The 21075-nt window shown below is 62.8% G+C and overlaps 2 protein-coding genes across 6 annotated transcripts in view; both read right to left on the bottom strand.

The window, feature by feature from the left end:
• The window catches only part of PLXNB2 (plexin B2), a 28201-nt gene extending 19986 nt beyond the window's left edge, over positions 1-8215 (bottom strand). For 2 of the 5 annotated variants that reach the window (XM_029953733.1, XM_029953738.1), the window contains exon 1: positions 8110-8215. The gene's annotated coding sequence lies outside the window, so the exon portion shown is untranslated. Of the gene's footprint in view, positions 1-1190; positions 1326-8109 lie in introns of those variants that run through there. The other 3 variants (XM_029953734.1, XM_029953737.1, XM_029953736.1) reach the window with 2 other exon arrangements.
• Positions 8216-9103: 888 nt separating this feature from the next.
• Positions 9104-21075, bottom strand: part of DENND6B (DENN domain containing 6B) — a 27455-nt gene continuing 15483 nt past the window's right edge. The window contains exons 2-21 of the mRNA XM_029953903.1: positions 20967-21073; positions 16852-16890; positions 16735-16777; positions 16135-16247; positions 15556-15636; positions 14825-14930; positions 14628-14707; positions 14493-14555; positions 14225-14280; positions 13611-13733; positions 13421-13516; positions 13226-13320; positions 13015-13080; positions 12709-12773; positions 12537-12626; positions 12405-12458; positions 12016-12125; positions 11813-11915; positions 11628-11705; positions 9104-11547 (exon numbers count right to left, since the gene is read on the bottom strand). Coding sequence (XP_029809763.1) covers positions 11425-11547; positions 11628-11705; positions 11813-11915; positions 12016-12125; positions 12405-12458; positions 12537-12626; positions 12709-12773; positions 13015-13080; positions 13226-13320; positions 13421-13516; positions 13611-13733; positions 14225-14280; positions 14493-14555; positions 14628-14707; positions 14825-14930; positions 15556-15636; positions 16135-16247; positions 16735-16777; positions 16852-16890; positions 20967-21073 — 1691 coding nt within the window. The 3' untranslated portion in view covers positions 9104-11424. The remainder of the gene's footprint in view (positions 11548-11627; positions 11706-11812; positions 11916-12015; positions 12126-12404; positions 12459-12536; positions 12627-12708; positions 12774-13014; positions 13081-13225; positions 13321-13420; positions 13517-13610; positions 13734-14224; positions 14281-14492; positions 14556-14627; positions 14708-14824; positions 14931-15555; positions 15637-16134; positions 16248-16734; positions 16778-16851; positions 16891-20966; positions 21074-21075) is intronic.

Raw genomic sequence — 21075 nt, 5'->3', positions numbered from 1 at the left:
TTTCCGCCTCAGGCTCCATCTTCCTCTAATGCGGGGCCACCAGACCCCTGGCACGGGCAGTGCCTCGCCCCCCCTCCCCAAAAGATGGTCAAGAGGCAGGGCAGAGTCCTCACTCCAGACCAGACCCAGGAGCTGGGGCCTCTCTGGCCCTCCCCCATCGCCCCACCTGAGGGAAGCCTCTGTCTGGGGTGTGGGCCAGAGTTGGGGGTTCTTTTCAAGTCGCTATTCTCTAGTAAACACAGATTGATTTCTTAACGCTAAAATCAAAACAATCCGGGCTGGTGGAAGTGGGGTCCAGCGTGGGGTTGCCCGGCCTGCCCTACCTTCAGGAAAGGAACCCGGATGGGGCGGGCATGGGACAAGGGGGGCAGAAGAGGTGCGGGGGACCAAGATGAGGACTCGGGCACAGGCACACACGGAAAACGGAAAACGGGCCGATTCGGGTGAAGGCTCAGGGCCAAGTGGGGACAGACGCGGCTCACTCCCAGCCCGGCCACCTTGAGTGGAGCCCCGAGGAGCCCCCCAGCTGGGCGGGAGCCAGCCTCCAGGCGGCCGGGCGCCACGTGAGAAACCAGGGAGTCGCCCCTCCCCCGCCGGGCAGCTGGCAGCCAGGGGACCAGGCCGCAACTCTCCCGACGAAAATGCAAATCTGCAATTAGCCGGGAGCGTTAAACAAATCAGAGGAAACAAAACAGGCCGAAACGCCTGCAAATCGCCGGCAAATCCGAGCCTCCGCTGTTTTCAAAACAAGCGCGAGGGAGGGGCGCGAAGGGGGGCGCGCCAGCCGGAAGGGGTCTGTCCCCCGCGGTCCTGCGCGCCAGCCCCGCCCCCGCCCCCGTGACCCGGGTCTGAGTTCCGCGGGGGCGTGGGGGCCGCCCCGGCCGCGTCCCTGCGGGACCCAGCTGGGCGAACGGAGCGGAAGGCGCGGGGCGGGTATCCGGGGAACGGCGGAGGACTACCCGGGTCCGGGTGCCGGCCGGAGGTGATATCGGGCGTCCCCCCCGCCCCCTCCCCGCGTCCCGCACCCTCGCCGGGGACCCCAGGGCGCGCCGGCAGGTCGGAGCCCAACCTCGGGTAACAATGACAGTGGCGGCGATCACGTGGGCACAGGGAACCGTCGTAGCCACCGAGCGCTCACCTGGCACCAGGCTCGGCCCCGCGCAGGACCCGCGCAGGACTGCCTTACCTACCTGCCTTAGCCCTCCCGGCGCAGCGGGTGAGTCCCCGAGTTCGGCCACCCCCTTCGCTGCCCGCCAGTCACGCACCACCTGGGCCACGGCGACAGCTCACATGACCCTGACCCCGGCAAAGGCTGAGCTCTCCCAACACCAGCACCTAGGGCAGGGGCGGGGCGGGGCCGGGCCCTGGGGACAGATTGACGTCGCTGCCAGACACTTGCGTCAGCGCCACCAGAGCCTCCCACAGGACCCCTGCTCCCCCAGGTTACTTCTACCTGCCTAGACTGTGGGGCCAGGTTGTGCAAACCCGGCCTGTTAGGGGGGAGTGGTCAGCCTCCTGAAGTCTGGACTCTGGGTCCCAGCATGAAGTCACCCCTGGCTGGTGGCAGTGAGGAAGGTCAGAGGCCCGAGACCCAAGGCTAACAAGAGTGTGCCCACGGAAAACCCCAGCCCCTTCTGATCCCATTACCCTCCTGCCAGCCTCCCGCTCAAGCTCCTGATGTCCTGCACAGCGGCCTGAGTGCACCCGGGTCTCCCAGCAACTCTGCCTGAGGCCTGAGGTCACTGTCACCAGGGTGTCTGCATCTAGCCCTTGCCCTCAGGTGTCTGGTGAGCTAGCCCGACAAAGCCTAGGAGTGTCTGCTCCACCCTCTCCCTGTCTGACAACCGCAGCCTCTGTCCCTTGTGGGTGTCCACACCCACCAGAATGCACACGCTGCTGGCGGTCAGGCCACGCTCTCATCCACTCGCTGCCTAACCCTGTGGCCGGTGGCTTAGAAAAACCTGAGCATGGGGGTGCCTGGGTAGCTCAGTTGGTTAAACTGAGTCGGACTCTTGATTACGGCTCAGGTCATGATCTCACAATTCTGTGAGTTCAAGCTCCGCATCGGGCTCTGTGCTGACAGCATGGAGCCTGCTTGGGGTTCTCTCTCCCCCTTCCCTGCTTTCTGTCTCAAAAAAAAAAAAAGAGAGAAAGGAAGCAGGGAGGGAGGGAGGGAAGGAAGGAAGGAAGGAAGGAAGGCAGGAAGGAAGACAAACCTGAGAACACAGTAAAATAGCTTCCCCTGCAGGAACCCTGCCTGCAGGCAGCAGCCTCCAGAGCTTCCCAGGCCCCCGGGACAGAGGTAGGATGTGTCAGGTTCTGACACCCACCGTTGCTGTAAGACATCTCTCCCGTCCTGACCACTCCCCCCTAGTCCCAGCCACCATTGTGTTGCACCTGGACAAGCTTAGGCCCCACAAAGGCCCCCTCACTCTGGCCTCACCCCCAGGTCCCTCCTACACAGGGCAGTTCTGCATCAGAACACTCCACAGCTTAACACCCTCTGCTGACATCCCTGTGCTCCTGGGGAACCCCAACCTGGGGCTCACTGACCTCCCATCTGCTCAGTCCAAAGCCCCTGACCGCTTCCTGTGTGTGGAGGACCCAGGGACGAGTCTATCCCCCGGCTCGGCAGAGCGGCCTCAGTCAAAAACAGAGAAGGATGGGCTGGCCCTGGGCCAAGTGTGGACATTCTCCTGAGATAACTCACCACTGGGCAGCCTCTGGTCTAACTGAGGAAGACGAGCGGGGGTGAGGGATGCGCAGGGGCCAGCTGCCGGCCAGGCACGGCCGGGCCTCGGAGCACACACGAGGCCTCCGGCCACCACCCGGCTAAGAAGTGCAGTTCAGACAGCTGCCCAGACACAGAAGGGGCCCCGGGTGAGCAGCTGAGGCCCTGAGCCGCCGCGTCCACGCTAGGAGAGGCTGAGGGCAGTCCTGTGGACACTTGGGCCTCAACGGCAGGCCTGAACCACTGGTCCTCATGTCTGGCCTCCCTGCCCACCATCCTCTCCTGGCCTGCGTGCCCCACCTCTGAGCTGCTCCACACACCCCCCTCTGCAGGCTCACCTCACAGCTGACTGGATGCTGCAGGCCGCGACAGCCTGAGGCTCGCGGCAGCTGCACGGGCTCAGGACCAGCCCCCACCCAGAGCCCCCTGCCTGGGCCGTGTGCAGGAGGCGGGAGTGGGCGTGGGGGGCGGACGGGTGAGAGCCTGAGCAAGTGAGGAGCAAGCAGGGCCTATAATCTCCCCATCAGCCTGTCAGCTCCTCGGCGGTCACCCCAGCCCCGCCTCCTCTGTCTCTACCGAACCCCGCAATTAGCCTGCGGCACTGTGCCAAGCTGGCAAACCAGCCCACCACTCACACACGTGACCACACATGTGCAGGCACACACATTAGTGTTGCCAACCAAGGACTCTGCCAATGGGGGTCCTTCCCCAACACCCACACCGCGTCCCCAGGACAAAGGGCCCATGGGAAGTTCCCGGGACCTATGCTCATGGACTGTGAGTGGCTGTGTGTGGGAAGGGTCTTAGGCAGCCCCAGCACTGGGTTAGCCCAGGATGCCCAGAGGGGCCAAAAGGGCTGGCAGAGCTGGGCAGGTCCAGGGTGGGACCACGTGCAGGAAAAGTGGGGGCAGCACCATCTACACAGAAGAGGCTAGAATCCACATTCGGCCCAGAGCTCTGACCTCTTACTAGCCTTCCAACCCACTGCTCTACAGCTGGGCCCCCATACCACCCAGGTCACCCCCATCCTGCCCAGCTGCCCCCTCGGGGCCTCTGAACCACACAAGTGCCACCATTTCCCTCTGCCCAGCACACTTCCTCCCAGCAGGGAGAACCCCTCATCCCGTCACCCATGCTGCCTGCCATGGCCTTTTTGGGTCCCCAGAATTGCCTCAGCGTGGGGCCCAGCGGCATGCTGGGAGGGGAGCCAATGGCACCCCCAGCAAGGCCCTGATCCACCCACAGCCCAGGTGGCATGCCGGCTCAGGGGGCACAGGCCGGAGAAGGGAGAAGGCCGACACCGCTTGCCTGGATGCCCTGTTGACACAGGTGGCCTCCTGAAAGACTGACATCAACCCGTTTCCCTTTCTTGCTTTTCCTGAGGAGGGGCCCAGCTGGGGCAGTATTGGGCCGAGATCTGAGCTCCCCCCCGGGGCCTGTCCTCCCAGAACCTCACGGGGGAACCTCTGATCAGCTGTGCCGGGGCTGGGGGGGGGGGCGCTACCCTGGGGGTTTGGTCTCTGCACCAGAAAGTGGTGCATCCAGGGCCGCGCTGATGGTAGAGCTGAGTAGAACCCAGGCTGCACCCAAAAGGCTTCCCTCTCCTTCCCCAAGGCACTTAGGCCAGGACCCGCCCAGCACAAGGATGGGGAACAGGAGGGCTTCATGACATCTGAAGACAAGGATGTGGGCACTGAACCAGACCCTGTGCCCAGATGCCCGTGCCCGGCACACTGACATACCAGGCCCTCAGGTGGACCAGCCCCCAGCCACAGCGGGACCCAGAGTGACCGAGTCTCTATGCCTGAAAGGTTGGGTGGGGAGACCACAGAGAGTAACAAAGTGGGAAAGAGAACCCCAACTCCAGGTCTGGGCCCGCCCTGGGAGTGTCCCCACGAGCAGCCCCGGCTGCCACCCATGGCTGTGCCAGGCTCCCTCCAGGGGCCCAAGTCCAGTCATTGTCACAAGAGTGTGAATCAACTACAGAGCAGAGGAACGCAGACCCACTTGGGTGGGACCTGGAGGCAGGACAGCAGAGGCCGGGCCCAGCCCTTCCAATGCTCTGGCCGAGGTGACGAGACAGCGTGAGGAGCGTGCGCCTCCAGGGGCAGCCAGGACAGCATTCTTGCCCGGGCAGCTGAAGGGGCAAGAGAGGCAGAGCCTGTCAGACATGAAACCAGGGAGGGGAAGGGAGTGCAGGGACCACGGAGAGAAAAGGGAAGCGCTGGTGCCAGCCTCCCCGACAACTCCCCCTCACCCTGACGAGCTTCAAACTCCGCCCACCCACCAGTCAATTACGGGCCACTAATCCCGCCCCCTGAGCCTGTAATTTGAGTCCAAAGACAATTAGCTAGAGGCGGGCCCCACCCTGACCCACCCCACAGCCCCACCCCAAACACAAACACCTATTAGGCTCCCATGCTAGGACCCTGCCCAGCCCCAACCCTCAGCAAGGGACTCACCCCCAGTGAACCTTCATCCCCCTCAGAGGTTGGGGCCAGAGAGCCACGGCAGCCCCCCAACTGGCCAGACCTGGGCTTCAGTTCCAGGAGGTCTGACCAGCTCACCTCCTCACCGGGACCCACGCCAGGGTCCAAGGCAGGCTCTGGACACAAGAGCCTCAACGACAAGGAAGAAAAGCTTATTTCCCGGCCCACAAGCACTTGTTGCTGCAGCAAGGACTGAGGCTAATCATAGGGAGACAGCCCTTGGTGGCAGAGGGCATCACACCTCAGCGTGGCCCTGCCCAGATCAGAGGAGGGGACACATGGGAGGGTGCTGGAACCCACAGCCTCTCCCCACCAGCGTACCCCCACCCACATCCAACGTCCCAGGGGGAAACATTGGCTCTGGCCCAGGATGTGGCAACAAGACAGGGGACGGGATGCCACGTGCCCCGAGTGGTCTTGGTCTTGGGATGGCTCAAGTGACTGTAACTGTGCCCTCTTGGGAAAGACAGGCATATGCCATATGGACCCCTCCCCAGGCTGCCAGCCCACCCCAGTGCTTTTCAATCCAATCTCTTCTGCCCCACTCGCCTGGGCTAGAGCCAGGACCCTGGGCTTCCTGCTCTGTGCCCAAGCTGCCGGCTCTGTGTCTCCAGTGTGGCCCCCACAGGGACTGCTGAGCACAGGGCTCGTGGGCACATTCAGGCACAGAGCCAGGGCCCCGCACAGCAGAGGCGGCATCCCAGAGTGCTTTTCACCCACGAGTGGCTTTGATCTCTTCGCCTGGAGAACCCCTCACCTGAGTGCTGGGCTGTCAGAAGGGCTTGGAGGGGGTCTTGGGGGACGGGGACGGGAAGGTGGCCTGAGGTTCAGACTGAGAAGATGCCTGTGCGACACCCTAAGCGGCCAAAGTCACGCCCCTTCCTGCTCTCCGTCATCCCTGGGAAGCACCAGGTATGAGTAAACCCAAGGTGTGTCCCTGAACCCAGCTCTGGAGAGTGGCCTCAGAGGCCTTCAGGCCACAGCATGAAGCCTTCTGGGGTTGAAGGGGGTCCCCCAGCTGGACCTCTCCCCCAAGCCCTGAGGACAGGATCTGGGGCTTCTCCAGCCCTGTGGCCTTCCTCGGAGGGGCCTGGGTGGGCTCTAGGCTAGCTAGGCAGGGCTGCAAGGGGAGCCTGCAATCTTCAACCCAAGGGTGACGCATCCCCTCCCGCCCCGCCCCCGACCGGTCTGAGCAGCCTCGGGAGGTGGTGGAGCAGCCTGGACTAGCCCGTCCCTCCCTCCCGGGGCTCTCAACCCTCAGCCCCGGAAGTGGATCCCTCTGCAGGGTTGCGGCCTACCCCCCCTTGGGTGGCTGGACACGGCTGGATAATCCAAAATAATTCCTTCTTGGCAGGCAGCCGGCGGAGGAGGGGGGGGCCCACATTCCAAACCCTTGTTTTTCTCGGTAACCTCCTCCCCTCCTGGGGCAAGGAACCCCTGGTCGAACCTCAGGCCTTGCCTTCCTGAGGGGCCACCCCTTAGACCAAGGTGGGCCCCCACAAGTACGGTGGGTTGAGGTGGTAGGTTCACGTCTGTGGAGACCACCTGTTTGTCCTTAATCTTCTCTGCGAATTCCTAAAAGCTGACAGGTCACAAAAAATAGCCAGCCGGCCCAGCCAGGCCAATGCTTGCCCTTCCCTCCTGGGGACCCTCTCCTCAGGGCGGAGGGATGGTTGCTCCCACTAGCTGTCCAACTTTCAGATTCTCAGACGGCATCTCCTAAAGATGGCAGGATAACATCTGGGCATGGGTCAACCTGCAGCCTCCCACCCTCCACAAGGCCCCAGCCCTGGGTTTGGGGAGGGCACGGGGCTTAAATTAGACATGGAAGAGGAACCTCCCCACAGCAGGCATGGGCCAGAAAATCCTCCAAGGCCCAGAATATTCCACTAGCTTGACCGCCCCCCACCCCCACCCTCCTCCTGACCACCGCCACAGGCAGAGGGGGCAGATGGACCCCTTCCTTCCTTTTCCAAGTTGCTGGGAAGAGAAGCCTTAGTGACGTGGCAGGAAACTCCGGGGCCCTTGAGCTCAGGGACCCCAGAAATCTGCCAATCAGCCTGAGCACAGATGGGTGGGGAAAAGCCCATCCAGGAGGGCTTCCCGCAGGAGGAAGTAAGCAGAAATGTAGGGTCAGAGGGTGAGGGGAGGGCCCAGGCACTGGGTATGCTCCCCCCACCACCACAGTCTGAGATTTTCTCAGAAATAAACACTATGTTGATCAAACACCAAGAGTGGCCTCACCAGGCCCCGGGCCACCAGGAGCCGTCAGGTGCCCCGGGTCGGTGCTAAACTTCCCTTAGTCCCAATCCGGATCGCTGGCTCCCACCTTCCTGCCCAGGCCAAGCACAGACCAGGGGCCTCACAGGGTCCCAGCTGAGGGTGTCCTCAAAGGGAGCCCCAGCAGGTATGTGGGGAAAGATAGGGGGGTAGTCAAGCCCTGACTGCGGGTCACCCCCCTGGAGAAGCTTGAGCTGAGCCACCCCGGAACTGCTGCTGGGGTGGGGGTAGGTGGGTGGGGGTCCCGAGCTCTTCCACAACAGGGATTGCAGCCCTGCCCACGGATCTCAGTGGCTGGAGAGGTGGGAGGCGTGGGCGGGGAGGGAGAGCCCGGAACCAGAAAGGGTCCAGCGGTCCGGAGGGCGCGGCGCCCGGCTGGGGACTCTCGGCCCGGCCAGGCCCGCTCCTCCCGGCGCTGCGGGCCTCGCCGGCCACCTGGAAGAGCCGAGGACATGCGGACGGCAGCCGAGGCCTGATCGCCCTCCACGGAGCCGCAGCTGCCCCAGGTCCCCGCGCCCAGAGCGCGCAGGCTGGGACGGAACGGCGCTAACGGCGAAGCCCCCCGACCCGCGAGGCCGCACCAAGGGCCCTGTACCCCCACAGCGGTACCTGCACGTCCGCCGCCGAGGCTCGATGGCGCCCGGGCCGCGATCGGCGCTGCGCTCCGGCCCGCGCGGCTGCCATGGAGACAGGCCTTTGTGTGGCCGAGGAGGGGCCGGAGCGCGCGGGAGCAGCGGCCCCGCCCCCGACAGGGAAAGGGAGAGGGCGGTGTGGAGGAGGGACCGGGAGGAGGGGGGGCAGGAGGGGCGGGGAGGTGGAGGAGGGACCGGGAGGAGGAGGGGGGGCAGGAGGGGCGGGGAGGTGGAGGAGGAAGGGAAGGAGGAGGGCCGGGAGAAGAGAAAGGGTCGGGAAGGGAGGGGGTGGACGAGGGCAGGAGGAGGGCCCCTGGAGGAGGAGGGTGAGGGGAGGAAGAGAGAGGGCAGGGGCGCTCGCTGCGGGTACCCGGTACGCCCGCGCCCCGAGTTCAAGCTCAGGTTCTCGGCCGGCAGCGCGTGCCCCCCACTCCCGGCCTGGCACCACCCTGGGAGCACCCGGGTTCACCGGGGAGCCCAGGTCACGGCGACGCCGGGGGAGCGCTCCGAGCCACAGAGCCACACCGACATGCCTGAGCCGCTCTCGGTTGGCTCCAAGCAGGTCGGCACGGGTACCGCCACACCCACACTCCTACACCGGGGTGCCTGCTCTCCTCCCCCGAGACTTGCGCCCTGCCCGCAGATTGTTCACTTCCTCCATCTCGCCACACACCCTCAAGAATCTCCTCCCCCTAAGCTCCCCCCACCCCAAGACCTAACCCCCCAGTGATCAAGTACTCCCCCAACCAGATGAAGGCAGTAGGAGCAATTAGGATAAAGTCCTGTTCCTCCAGCCTGGAAGCCATCCCCCCCCCGCCAGCCAGTCAGCCAGCCAGGGCAAACCTCTCCTTTAGCCCAGAACCACATTCATACCCTGGCTGACCCAATCCCCACTGCAGAAGACCCTAAAATTACCAGGGGCTGACAAGGATGCCAACTTTTTATCAAAAAAGGAAGTCAAAACACAAGCCTGGTCACAGGACATTTTAATACCAAAAATGTGGAAGGCTACCATCCCAGACTAAAAGGGAATCTTTAAATAAAGCACAGGAAGCTTGGGGGTGAAGCCGTCTTTCCTGTCCCTCGTGTGGCTGACTGGCATCCCCATGGCCACCACACACAGTCCCTCTAACCTTGAGAGCCCTCAGTGACCGACCAAAACACCCTGCTGGACCAGTGGTCACCCACCTCTCCAGGCCCTCCTGCCCACAGGGTTCTGATGGGGGCCATTCGGCCTCTTCTGACCCACCTGCCCCTTCCTCCTCACTGTCTGCTCCAGCCTGGTGGGGACAGAAACTCAGCCACACCAGAGCTCACTTGATCCTGGGAGGGAACAAGGGAACTTCTGGGGGAGAGGATGGAACTGGCAGTACTTAATGCCCAGCCCCCACAGACACACCCCACCAAGGCTCTAATGTGCCCCAGAGGTCAGGCAACAAGGAAGAGCCTTGGACTCTCCACCCTGGGCTGTGTTGCCCAGCCTTCTGGGAGTCCCTCCCCAGAGCTCCTGCCCACAGTGGTCCTTGGGATGAACTGCTAGGAGGGACGGCCACGGAGCCTCCACCACACGGCAGGACTCAGGGAATTGGGGGAACCTGGTTGGACCATCCGGGAGGTCCCTCGCAGCCCCTGCCCTGCAGCCTGTGCATCCCCAGCCCACGGGATGGAAGCAGAGGCCAGGGTGGTGTTTGGAGCACACCCCTCACACTGGGGGTCACAACTGAGAGGCCCATGTCAGCTTCCCAAGCCAGCTACACACCTTGAAGCGATGGCCCTCAGGGGGCCCAGGGCCACTTCTGGCCCTGTCCCTAGCTGGCACACTAGAGAGCGAGGCACAGAGAAGGCAATGGTGTCTTTGCAGACCCCCTTGAACACCACATCCTGGATGAGGAGGCTTCCCCTCCATGCCGACAGCCAAGGCAGGCTGGCCAGAGTGGCAATTGGGGCCAAAGCAGGGCCTCTGACCCCCAGAGCTCCAGCCCGGTTCTTCTGCAAACGTGGATCTATGCCTCTTCCCGGCTCTATTCCATCCCACTTCATTCACAGCCGGGTCCTTGGACCCTGCACCAGACTGGGCTCAGCTGCCTGCAGAATGGCAGCAGTGACATGCTGTCCTAGGCCAGTCAGGGCTGCGCAAGTTGACACCAACATTTCTGAGATCAGCGGTCACTGTCATCTGGTGCCAAACCCAGCACAGAAGGAGTGCAGTGGTCAGTGAGTACTCGACCTACAGGCACCCAGGAGGGGAAACAGCCCCCCAGCCCATACCCACCCACTTTGCTGGGACCCAGCTCAGGGAGGTGACCAAGCTCCGTCAAGCACCCACACATCCTCACCTCTCGGCTGAGGTCGGGAGGTCGAGAGACTTACCTGCACGCCCACAACGCTCAGTCCACACCTCATGCCCACCCACCCGCTGGCTGACAGTGCTGTCACCCATGCTAAGCCATGGCAGCACCAGTACCGGCCAGCACTGGGCATCACTGGGCCCAGCATGCCACTGTGTCACACCTCTGAGGGCCTTTTGCCCCTTGCCAAGGAGCCTGGTGCTCTGAGGCTGCGGCAGCTGTGGCGGGCTCTGGCCGAGCAGACCTGGTAAGGCTAGAGTCCAGAACTGCTCAGGCTGCACATGGGGGTGGATGGACACACGGGAGATAGTTGAGGGCCTGTCGGCCAAGAACCAGCATTGGGCTGAGCAAATGGAGAGGGTGTCCGGTCGGGTGTTCCGAGAGTGGCACCCAGGACGGTGCCCCAGACCCTCCTGGCAGCCTCTCAGCAAACTACAGGGCAGAGCTCCACCCCTGCAAACGGGCCTTTGCCCATCCCAAGCCAATGACCACAGCGAGGTACCCCCCTCCCCCACAGGATGGGTGGGTGGCTGCGTGAGAAGAGGGGTCGCCTAACAGCTGCCTCCTTCCGTCTCCGGCCGGGCAGCCTGGTGGGGCTGGAGGACAGGGCCTGCAGGGCATGGGCAGGTGGGCACTGCAGGGTACGGGTGGCCATGTGCCCAGAGCAGTGAGGGCTCCCAGCCAGCTGGGCCTCCCAGCCCTCGGGCCTTGCAGAGGGCAGGTGGGACCCAGGGGGAGGCGAGGCTCCGGCCAGCGCGTGATCCGCCAATAGTCAGGGGCCAGGCTGTGGTTCCAAATGCCACCTTTACTGCTGGAACAACAGTGGTACCGACAGGGAGCTAAGGCTGGGGGCAGCAGCAGGGAGCTTGAACTTGGTTGGGACCACCTCTCACTGAGGACAAGGAAGCGTGGCCAGATCCTGGACCTTGCCCCTTGGCTCTATCCTACGGGGGGCACAGGACAGCCTGCAGGTCCTTGGGCAGAGTGCCCATGGCTGTCTCGATGTACAGCTGTGCCCGCTGAAGCGTCGCCTCCTTCACCGGGAGCTGGCGGCCTTGTGCCTGCACCTGCAGGGACAGCAGTGGTCAGGGGCAGGAGACCTTCACATCGGCCGGTGGAGGCTGGACAGGGCCAGGAGGCATCTCACCAGCTTCTCTCGAAGTTTCAGGACCAGGTCCACGACCTCCACCTCGGACTTGTCCTTCATCCAGGTCTCAATGTTCTGCTGGGGACAGGAGGGAGCCATCTGTCACCAGGGCCCTCACCCCTCCCGGGGGGGCGGGGGGGGCTGCACACCCGCACTTCCTCCTCCATCCCCAGCTCCCCCCTTACCGCCTCACAGATAGCCTCAAGGTGCAAGGCCTCCAGCTTATGGGCCATCTCTTTGTGCCGCTGCCGATACCAGCCATCGAAGTGGGGGGACTTGAAAAACCGCCTGTGGGTAGCAAGATGCAGCAGCTGCGGGGCCGACTGTGCGAGGGCGGCCTGAGCCAACCCCTGCGGGGGCCTCAGGACCCCGCCTGCCCTCCACCCACCTGTAGAGGCCCAGCCAGTCGCCCTTGAGGATGCAGGTGAGCTGGGGCCCTGCATGCTCCAGGCTCCGCAGGAAGTCCTCCTGGCGGAAGGGGCGGATCTGGGGAGGAGTCTGAGACAGGGGCCTGGTGAGCCCGGGGAGGGGGGGGATGCAGCCTCACAGGCCCTGCACCTCAGCTGGCCAGGACCCTTCCCTGCCATACTCCTCAGCCACGTGACGACTCCCAGCTCCTACTCTTCCCAGAGAGGAGGGCCTAGAGCCCCTCGTGTGTGGCCCTCGTTTTTCTGTCCTCTGAGGGATGTCTGGCATGTGTGGGGGCAGCCTGCATACCCATGACCTCCTCCCTACCCTTCCTCTGAGACCCTCCCCAGACGCCACCTGTCCCCACACCTTCCAAGGCGTGATGCTCTTCTTCAGGGGCATGAGGCTAGCCATGTAGTGCTCCTGGCGGGAGACGGGGGAGAAAGGAGTGAGCCTGGGGCCACGGCCTCTGCCCCCTCCCCCTCCTGCCCTGGGCCTCACCAGGGGGATGATGAAGCTGTGCGTGAGCTCCAGGAGGTGCCGCCTCAGCAGTGCTGTCTGTGTGTCCCACGGCCTCTTCTTCTGCAGGCCCTAAGGGAAGGGGAGGCGTGGGCTCAGCTCCAATGCAGCCCTTCACACTTCCCCACCCCCTCAAGCCTCCCCCAGCCTGTACCTTGAGGAGTCGCTTGAGCAGCGCCTTGTCCCGGTGGAGGTGGGCGGAGTACGTGGTGTACAGGCCTGGCAGGAGGGCAGAGCTGGCCCCCCATCCCCAAGAGGCCCCCACAGCCCGACCCCCTCAGGAGGGCAGAGCTGGCCCCCACCCGAAAGGCCCCCCCACAGCCCCATCCCTTTGGCTGTGCCTGCATATCTACCCCGGTCTCCATTTCCAACCCGGTGAGGCAGAGGAGGCTCTCTGAGAACCCGGAGCCCACTGCCTGGGTTCCGGAGGAGAGGAGGCCTCCGGCCAAGGGCCACACACCTGGCTTGGTGTCCAGGGTCTTCAGCCTAGAGGGCTTTTTCAGCTTGATCTGCTTAGGAAGATCCCCTAGGAAACAAACACAGCCGGTGGCCTCAGTGCCGCAGCTCTGCCACCCATGGGCTCAGGGCCCTCGAGGCTCCTCTCTGGGTGGCCTCTGAGCCCCTCGCCCCGCCTCCCCAGGTCCCCTGGGCAGAGGACAGGCCAGCCTCACCTGACATCTTGGGCTCCCCAACACGGAGGATGTGGGGCCAGTGCTGGAGTGTTTTGATAAAGAAAGGGTTTGTGACTCCCAGGACCACGTTTGGTCTAGAGAGAGGAGAGAAGAGAGAGAGAGAAGAGGCAGAGACAGGCCCACAGGGAGGTGGAACACAGCAGCCAGGGGACAGGGCACGGACAGCGCACTCACGGGGCCTGCGTGCGTGTAGTGAACTCTTTGAACTCGCTGTCGTGGATGGTGAAGTAGGGGCGGTAGTCACAGCAGAACTTGAGGGGCTGCAGGCAGCTGTGGGGCAGGGGAGGGTGCGCGGCAGGGACAGTTAGCAGGGCAAGGCCAGTCCAGAGCCCCTGCCGCCCCCTCCCTGTGCCACCGGGCCCACCTAATCAAGGCCAGCACCATGTCGGAGGCCATGGCAGGCGAGGGTGCCAGGACCAGCAGCGGCTCCCCCAGAAGCATGAGCTCCCACAGAGTCTGCACGTGGGTCAGCACGGGCTGGAAGCACCTGTGCGAGGCGCGGGCGTCAGGGGAGCCCAGCGGGGGCAGACCTGCCAGCTCTGCCCCCCACCCCAGGCACAGCTCTGGAGGGAAGGCAGTGAGGACCTGCAGAGATGCTGAGCAGTGTCTAGGCGCCCCCCCACCCCACTCTCCGGCACAAGCCCTCAGCCGGGCTCCTCTCGTGCAGGGCAGCTCCATCTCCAAGGCCGGGCTCCCTCATAAACCTGCCTGGAGAGGAGCAGCCTCAGGCAGCGAGTATTTCCCAACACAGCTGCTCCCTCCCTGACTTCTGGAACCTTCCTGCCCACTGTGCGCACTTCCTTCAGGTGGAGGCAGCGGGACCCTGGGCTCCTCTTCTGTATGATTCTCTCTCATGGAACTGGTCAAGGGCTCCTTCCTGACGGGAAGCCCCCCCCACCCCGCAGCGGCCCCCGCCTCGTGCCGGCTGTGCCCCCTCTCCCATGATCTCAGGCTTTGGGCAGCAGCCGCAGGGCCTACCTGAACAGGTCCAGTTCGTGGGTGCTGGCAAGGACCACTGGGGCGGGCAGCGGACTCTGAGAGGAGGGGTGGGCAGGGTGAGAGGAAGGCGAAACTGGCATCCCAAAACCCCAAGCAGCACCTCTCACCCCAGGAGAGCCCTGGGGGCCGTGGTTCCTGCCCCGCACACCTTTCCACCCCCACCCCCAACAGGACCCCTAGCAAGGGGGGGTGGGGGAGGCCAGAGCAGGTGGGAGGTTTGAGGCAGGTGTGGGGCCCCGGGCCCCACCTCATGGCTGCACTGCTGCGGAGGACTGTATTCTGGCTTGTCCACCCTGGATGGGATGCGAACCTGGGGAACAAAGGTGCCGGCTGGGAGTGGGTGTGTCCACGAACCTGCCCAGCCCAGCCGGCCGGCCCTCACCTGGAGGACGACTCCCATCACAGGCAGGTTCAGGGTCTGCCCAGGCGTGGGGGCTGGCCACTGGTCAATCTCACTGCACACTGCGGACACAGGTGGCCAGCGTCAGGAGCCTGCCCTGAGCGGCAGGTGCCCGTGGAAGCCACTGGGGGTGAGGCCGGGATGACGACGCCGTTAGGCAGGGCCTGCCAGCCACTCACCTGCTTCCAGGCACGGTGCCAGCCTGTCAAAGTACTCGGGGGCAACGAGGCCCAGCAACGCCTGGAACAGCCGGACAAAGGGCAGGCGGGACACCAACACCAGAGACTGCAAGGCGCACGGGGGCAGTGAGATGGATCCCAGCCACTCAGGAGTCTGCAGGGACCCCTGAGGCCTGGCCCACCCGGAGTCTGCCCCGGGCAGCACATCCCACAAACCCCACAGGACATCTGTCCCCAGAAATGGCCCAACTTGGACCCCAGGCTTATTAGAAGAAGAAAACGCAAAGCCTGCCTCTGACAGGACAGGGACACCTCAGGTGACAGCAGAGTGGGGCTGGACCTGGGCCTTCATAGTGAAATGCATATGGTCAAGATTTCTGGGGTGACCTTCCCAGGAGGCTAGCAGCTTTTGCTGATGGTGTCTGAGTTCAAGATGGAAGTTGTCTCGATTTTGAAAGCATAATGAGGGCCTCTCCCCAGCTGGCAGCAAGGAGCAAGCAACAGGGCCCATTCCCCAGAAGGCCGTCAGGAGCGCTGGGTACAGGGGCACCCATCCCCCACCCCTCACCTGCTGCCCAGGTGGGGAAGTCTGCATGGCCAGGGCAGCGAGCTCGCCTGCAGGAGGAGCCGCACTGCTGGAAGGTCAGGGCCCCTACTGTCGATTCATCTGTCCCGATGGTCACCAGTCCTGCCTTATAGCAACACCGCCCCCAAGCAGCCAACTGGCTCACCTTCTGGAAGTAGCCCCTCTTCACAGAGCTGTCCTTCACCTGCCTGAAGTACACGTAACCAAAGTAGTGTGCCGGCTCCCTCTGGAAGGAGCAGTGTCAGCCAGGCTGAGCCCACTGCCCACGCTCCCTCCTGCCCACCCAACCCCCTGCCAAGGTGGCTACAGCTCTCCCCAGCCGTGGGGGTCCTGGGCTCAGAAGCCGGCAACAGCTCTGCAGAGAACGTCTCTGCAGACACAGTGGTCAGCAGCTCAGGGGCCCAGGAGCACCTGAAGGCTTACGCTGGCATTTGCTCACTAGGCCACGGCTTGCTGGAGCTGAAAAGTTCCAGGGACCCTGGAGAGTCCCCAGAGGAGCGAGCCCACCCCCAGCAGAGGCCAGGATGATGGAACAACTCCGGCAGGGCCTGACACCCAGCGGGGCCTGGGGTGCCGGTCCTGCAGGCGCGGAGGGCGGCTGGGAACCCTACCGGCTGGGTCGGGTCTGGCCAGTGCCTGTCCTCCCACACAGAGCCCAAGTGCCTTAAAGGGGCTGCCCACCCCAGCCCCACCCTGGCCTCTGCGGGGAGGCAGCCACACTCACTTGCAAGGACACGGGAGCCCCGCTGTCGTAGTGCCTGTCTTCCGCATGCCAGGGGCTCCTCTGCCCACCACACTGCCGGATGCGGAAGCTGAACTGAGTGTCTCCGAGGCAGCCTGGGAAGGGAGGCAGCCCCCACCAGGCCGCGTCAGGGCTGGAACTGAGATGGAAGCCCAGCCTGCCAGGAAGCCTGTGTCCTAATTCCTGCACCTGAGAGTTTTGCAATAAACACAGCCCACAGAAGCGCCAGGGACAGCCCCACAGCATCCACGCCGCCAACTAGCGCAGGTGGGACACCGGGGCACCTTGCCTGGGACAGAAAAACAGGCCTGCCTGGACAAGAGCAAAGACCATGGTCCAGGTCCTGGTGGCCACTGTGGTGGAGTGAAGGGGACCAGACCTGCCGACCCCTCCGCCCAGAGACCCTTTTTTCCATGAAGATCAGAGGAATGTGAGCACCACTGAGGCAGGGGGGAGAGGGAAGCGGGGCTGGCACTGGCAGGCAGCGGTTCTGCCCCACGGGGGTCCTGAACAGCCTCATCTCCCACCTTCATCCTGTTGTCCCCCAGCCCCAGAGCCAACCTCCCAGCTGGCAGTGCCTACCTGAATGGGAGTCAGGAAAAGATAGGTAGCAGATGCTGCTTTTCTGAAACACAGGAAACCCGGTGAGGGCCAGCTCAATTCAGAACCATGTCTGCTCCCAAGAGGGCCAAGACCCACCTCCTTGTCCGTGAGCCGGAAGTCACTGGGGTACACCAGCTGTGGGGACACAAGCACCTGGTAACATCAGCTGGGCAAGCAGGTGGGCGCTGGCCTGCGAAAGTGAGTCCCTTGTCCCCTCCCCCTCTTCCCTGGGCTCCCTCCAGGCCCTTCTCAGCACAAGACCGTGCTGTCCTTCCCTGGTCTTGGCTACCATGCCTGGGCGAGCTCCCCAGCTCCCTCTGCACACCCCTCACCCAGACTGTGGTTGGCCTCCTGCCTCCACCACCTCCAAGGTCCGCCCCCCCCCAGCTTGAGAGCCCACCCATGGCCTCTTCTTTCCTCCAGGGTGTGACCACAGGGCCCTACTTGCTGGTCCGTGCCTCCCCTACTTTCTACCTCCTGAACCCCTCTACCCAGCCAGAGTCTTGGGCTGCACCATTCCCCCAGACTTGCTCCCCCAGATAGGCCTGGGCAGCCTCATCTCCGGTCTTGATTCTGAGGTCACCCGAGACAGCGGCATCCCTGCCTGTCATAGCACTTTGAGTGCTTTTGCCCCATCTCTGCCCTTCCATGGCCCACGCCCCACCTGGAGCGAGAGCCCCAGAACACCCCGAATCGCAGCCGGGTCAGAAGCAGGCCCTTCGTGATCTGGGAGGCAGGCCACACCCCAGGGGCTCCGTGGGCTGAGCCTCAGGCTCAGCAGCACCATGCACAGGCCCGTGGTCAGAATGGGTTTCATTATAGGGCACCAAACTGGCAGGGAGCCCCACAGCCCTCACCCCCAGTGGGCCTCAAGGGGATTTGTGGAGAGCTGGTGTATGGTGGGCTTTGCTGCTGCCCTGGCCTGTGCTCTCGGGAGGTGTCAGTACTGGGAGTCTACAGGGGGCCAGGAGCCAAGGGCCTGCGTGCACGGGCCCCTTGCTCCGCCCTCCAAACTCCAACACTGAGGACTTGGGTTTTAGCTGAAATGAGACTTCTCCCGGGGTTCCCTGAACCCCCAGAGTAAGGTGCTATGGCCTGGGGTTTGCACTGCTGGGAGGACGTAGCTTCTTGTCCTTTTACGTTCAGGCTGCTGTGCTATTCTGTCTCCTCTGCGGCATACCAGTGCCCTGAGGACAGGGACCCTGTCCCAGATCCTCCGGCCCCCTGGCCCTGGCAGGGACTGTACCCTCACCAGATACAGTATTTATGACATGTGTGAAAACGTATCTTTGAGGGATCATAGAACAGGCAGGTGGTGTGGGAACTTTGAGCACGCGTCAGCTGAGGAGGCAAAAAGATGGAAGGGCATTTTGTCTATGTGACAGGACCCACAGAGGAACCTGGAGAGGGCTCCAAGAGGGGCAGGGGCCACAGGACCCCTCAGGCCATGCGCTCAGGTGTGTCCAAGAGGCCAAGGAAAGGCAGGTGCCTGGCAGCTGGGGCAGTGGGCCTTCTGCATTGAAGTCAGGGGTCTGAATTAGGAGTCCTGCAGCATGGAAGCAGGCCACCTTGGCCTCTGCACCCATGGCCACAGACCCCACTGGAAAACTTGGTGGAAGCCCACATTAACCAGCGCAGTCTCTCCTGGGGGTGGAGACCAGAGGGAAGGCCAAACGGAGCCACGCCTTGACGGGGGACGAAATGGAGTAGATCCTCAGAGAGGCAGAAAGCAAGGCGTTGTGCTCCCTGTGGACCCCATCCCTGCAGGTCCACGAGGGCTTTGTCCTCGCTGCCTGGACCAGCCCGCACGGCTGCCGCTCCTGGGACACACTCTTCCCCAAGGAAGACAGATGTGGGGAAGTGTCTTTAAGTGTGGCCCGGGGCCCCAGGACTCCGTGAGGCCCAAGCTGCACCCTCACATCTGCGCACCGACACTTCCGGAGGCTGCAACACGGACTACCACGGGCGCACAGCAGAAAGGATGTGGGAAGCCAGCTGCCTTCTCTGACCAGGCGTTAAAAAGGTTTATAAAGGTGTCAATGATGCCACTCTTTTCACTAAATTTTGTTTTGGAAAATATAGCTGTTTTCATGAAAATATTTATATTAGCACATATGGTATTAGGTTTTTTTGGATTTTTGTTTTGTTTTGTTTTGACAATAGCTTAATAGAAGTATTTTAACGTTTTCTCAGTTTTAACTTCTGGTATAGTAACCACTGATAGGTGTGACCCGTTCAATAAAGCCTTCGGGGTCCTCGATGACCTTTCAGACTCAAGAAGGTCACGAGACTGTGCAGGAGCTCTGTCCAGGGAGGACGTGAGCACCACCGTGGAGAGGGGCTCCCTGGGCAGAGCCAGGCCCTCTCCTCCGCTGATCTGCATGTTCTCATCCCTCCCCCCCTGCCCAGCAATAAGACCCTCACCCACAGACTTTAGTGCACCGATCTGCTTGGAACCCCCTCCCCATATCTTGTGTCCGCGGGGGTCCTGTCCACTTACTGTCTACGTCTCTAGCACAGAATGTGAACTCCTAGGGGGCAGGGCCTTGTCTTCTCACTGAACTCAGTGTCCCCGTGACCAGCCTGGTGCTTCAGGGCCTGGCTGGCGGCAGCCGCTCACTCAGTACTTGATTTACTGGATGAATGAACGGGCAGCTCCTCACCTTTGTTTTGCCTTGCTGGTTTTTTGAGGGAGGGGTTACCTGAAACAGCTCCTTCTCCCCTGCCTGGCTGCGTCCTCACCCTCCCAGGTTCTGCCATGCCCTATACCTTCCCCTGAGCTGCACTTGTCCATGGAGTCTCTGTGGGTCAGGAGCTCCTGGAAGGCAGCCTCTGGCTGTTCCATCCATATCCCAGCACCAAGCACAGGGCTGGCCTAAGATGTCCTCAAAAGCCGGAAGTTCAGCTGAAATGACCCCTGATCAAGAGGCAGACCTGATGAGGACTGTGTGGCTGCACTGACAAGAGTCACAATCCGACTCCCACAGAGACTTGATTTTGAGGGGCTCTGGGTCCCCAACAACCCCTCACAGAGCTGTGTAGCCTCACCAAAGGCTCAGAAGCCCAAGCACACAGAGCTTTTAATGGAACTTCCTTAGAATTAGCTCTCTGAATGGCTAAGTTCTAGAAAAATGTACGTAAGAATGCCTTCTCTTGTGATTTTATGGGGAACAGTTTGGGCAACAGCATCAGTGTGGGCTCCGTAACATGGGGCAGATCACCTCACCTCTGTGCTCAAGTCCCTCAGTCAGATGGGCTGTCACAGCCATGCCTGCCTGGTGGGGAGCGGTCTCCACAGAGACCTGAGCATGGTGCTAGGACCCAGACAGCCCTCAGTAAGGGTGGGCCCTTTCTGTTTCCCGCAGCCTCTCGGAATTCAGCAGAGCCTGAGAAAACATGCCTCCACCGGCTTCCCCAAGGATGGCTGCGGAGCCTCATCTTGGCAACTACCTGTCAGGCCCGCTGACAGCCTGGTGACGCCCCTGCACTGCTCTGCTCCCTGGTCTGTGACACAGCTGGAGAAACGACCATGTGACAGGCCCTCCCCGAGGTGACCACGTTTTCATCCATAGCTGGAGGAAGAGAAGCTGTCCAATGTGGGAGCAGGGGGCGGGTTGACTAGCAGGTAGTGGGGACACCCCAGACCCATTGAGGTGGGGGCAGCTGGCGAACAGAAAGATGACTAGTGTGGCTGCAATGTGACTCCCAGGGGTCCGGGAGTGAACAAGGAGATGTGGAAGGTGTTCAAGCACGAGAAGCCACCAAGGCTGGACTTTGAATGACAGTTAGGAGGGGGTGACAGCAACAGAGGCAACTGATCTCAAATTCTTGTTGACCCCTGGGATTCTGGCTGGAACAACTGAGAAGGGAAGGTATCAGTGCCAGTGGCAGAAAGGGAAAGTCGGGACAGATTTTTATGGGAAAGATCCTTGGCTTCCCAAAGCGCAGGGCCCCTCTCTCCTGCACCGCACTCGTAAGTCTTGGCAATTTCTCTCCCCCCCCCTTTTTTTCTTGCTTCTGCCTGGTGGTGGTCACCTTTCAGGAGGGGACAGGTGCAGGGCTTCGGAGGAGGAAAAGACCACCTGGGGGGGGGCGACGGTACCTCTCTCGCGGACAGCGCTCAGGCCTCCTGGGGGCGATGGCCAGGCCCCAGTCAGCGGGCGGCGACAGAGGAGGGCCCGCCCCGCCGCCCGGCTCCCCGCGCCGCTCACCTCCAGCGCCTGGCCCAGCTCCAGGTCGAAGGTGACCACGCACACGCACTCCAGCCAGGCCGAGAAGCGCGCCCAGGGCGCCGCCGCAGCCCGCGCTCCAGGGGACGCC

This window comes from Suricata suricatta, chromosome 10, assembly GCF_006229205.1.
Source record: "Suricata suricatta isolate VVHF042 chromosome 10, meerkat_22Aug2017_6uvM2_HiC, whole genome shotgun sequence".
Classification (NCBI taxonomy): Eukaryota; Metazoa; Chordata; class Mammalia; order Carnivora; family Herpestidae; genus Suricata; species Suricata suricatta.
Note: the sequence above shows the minus strand (reverse complement) of the source record. Positions and strands in the feature narration are given on the sequence as shown.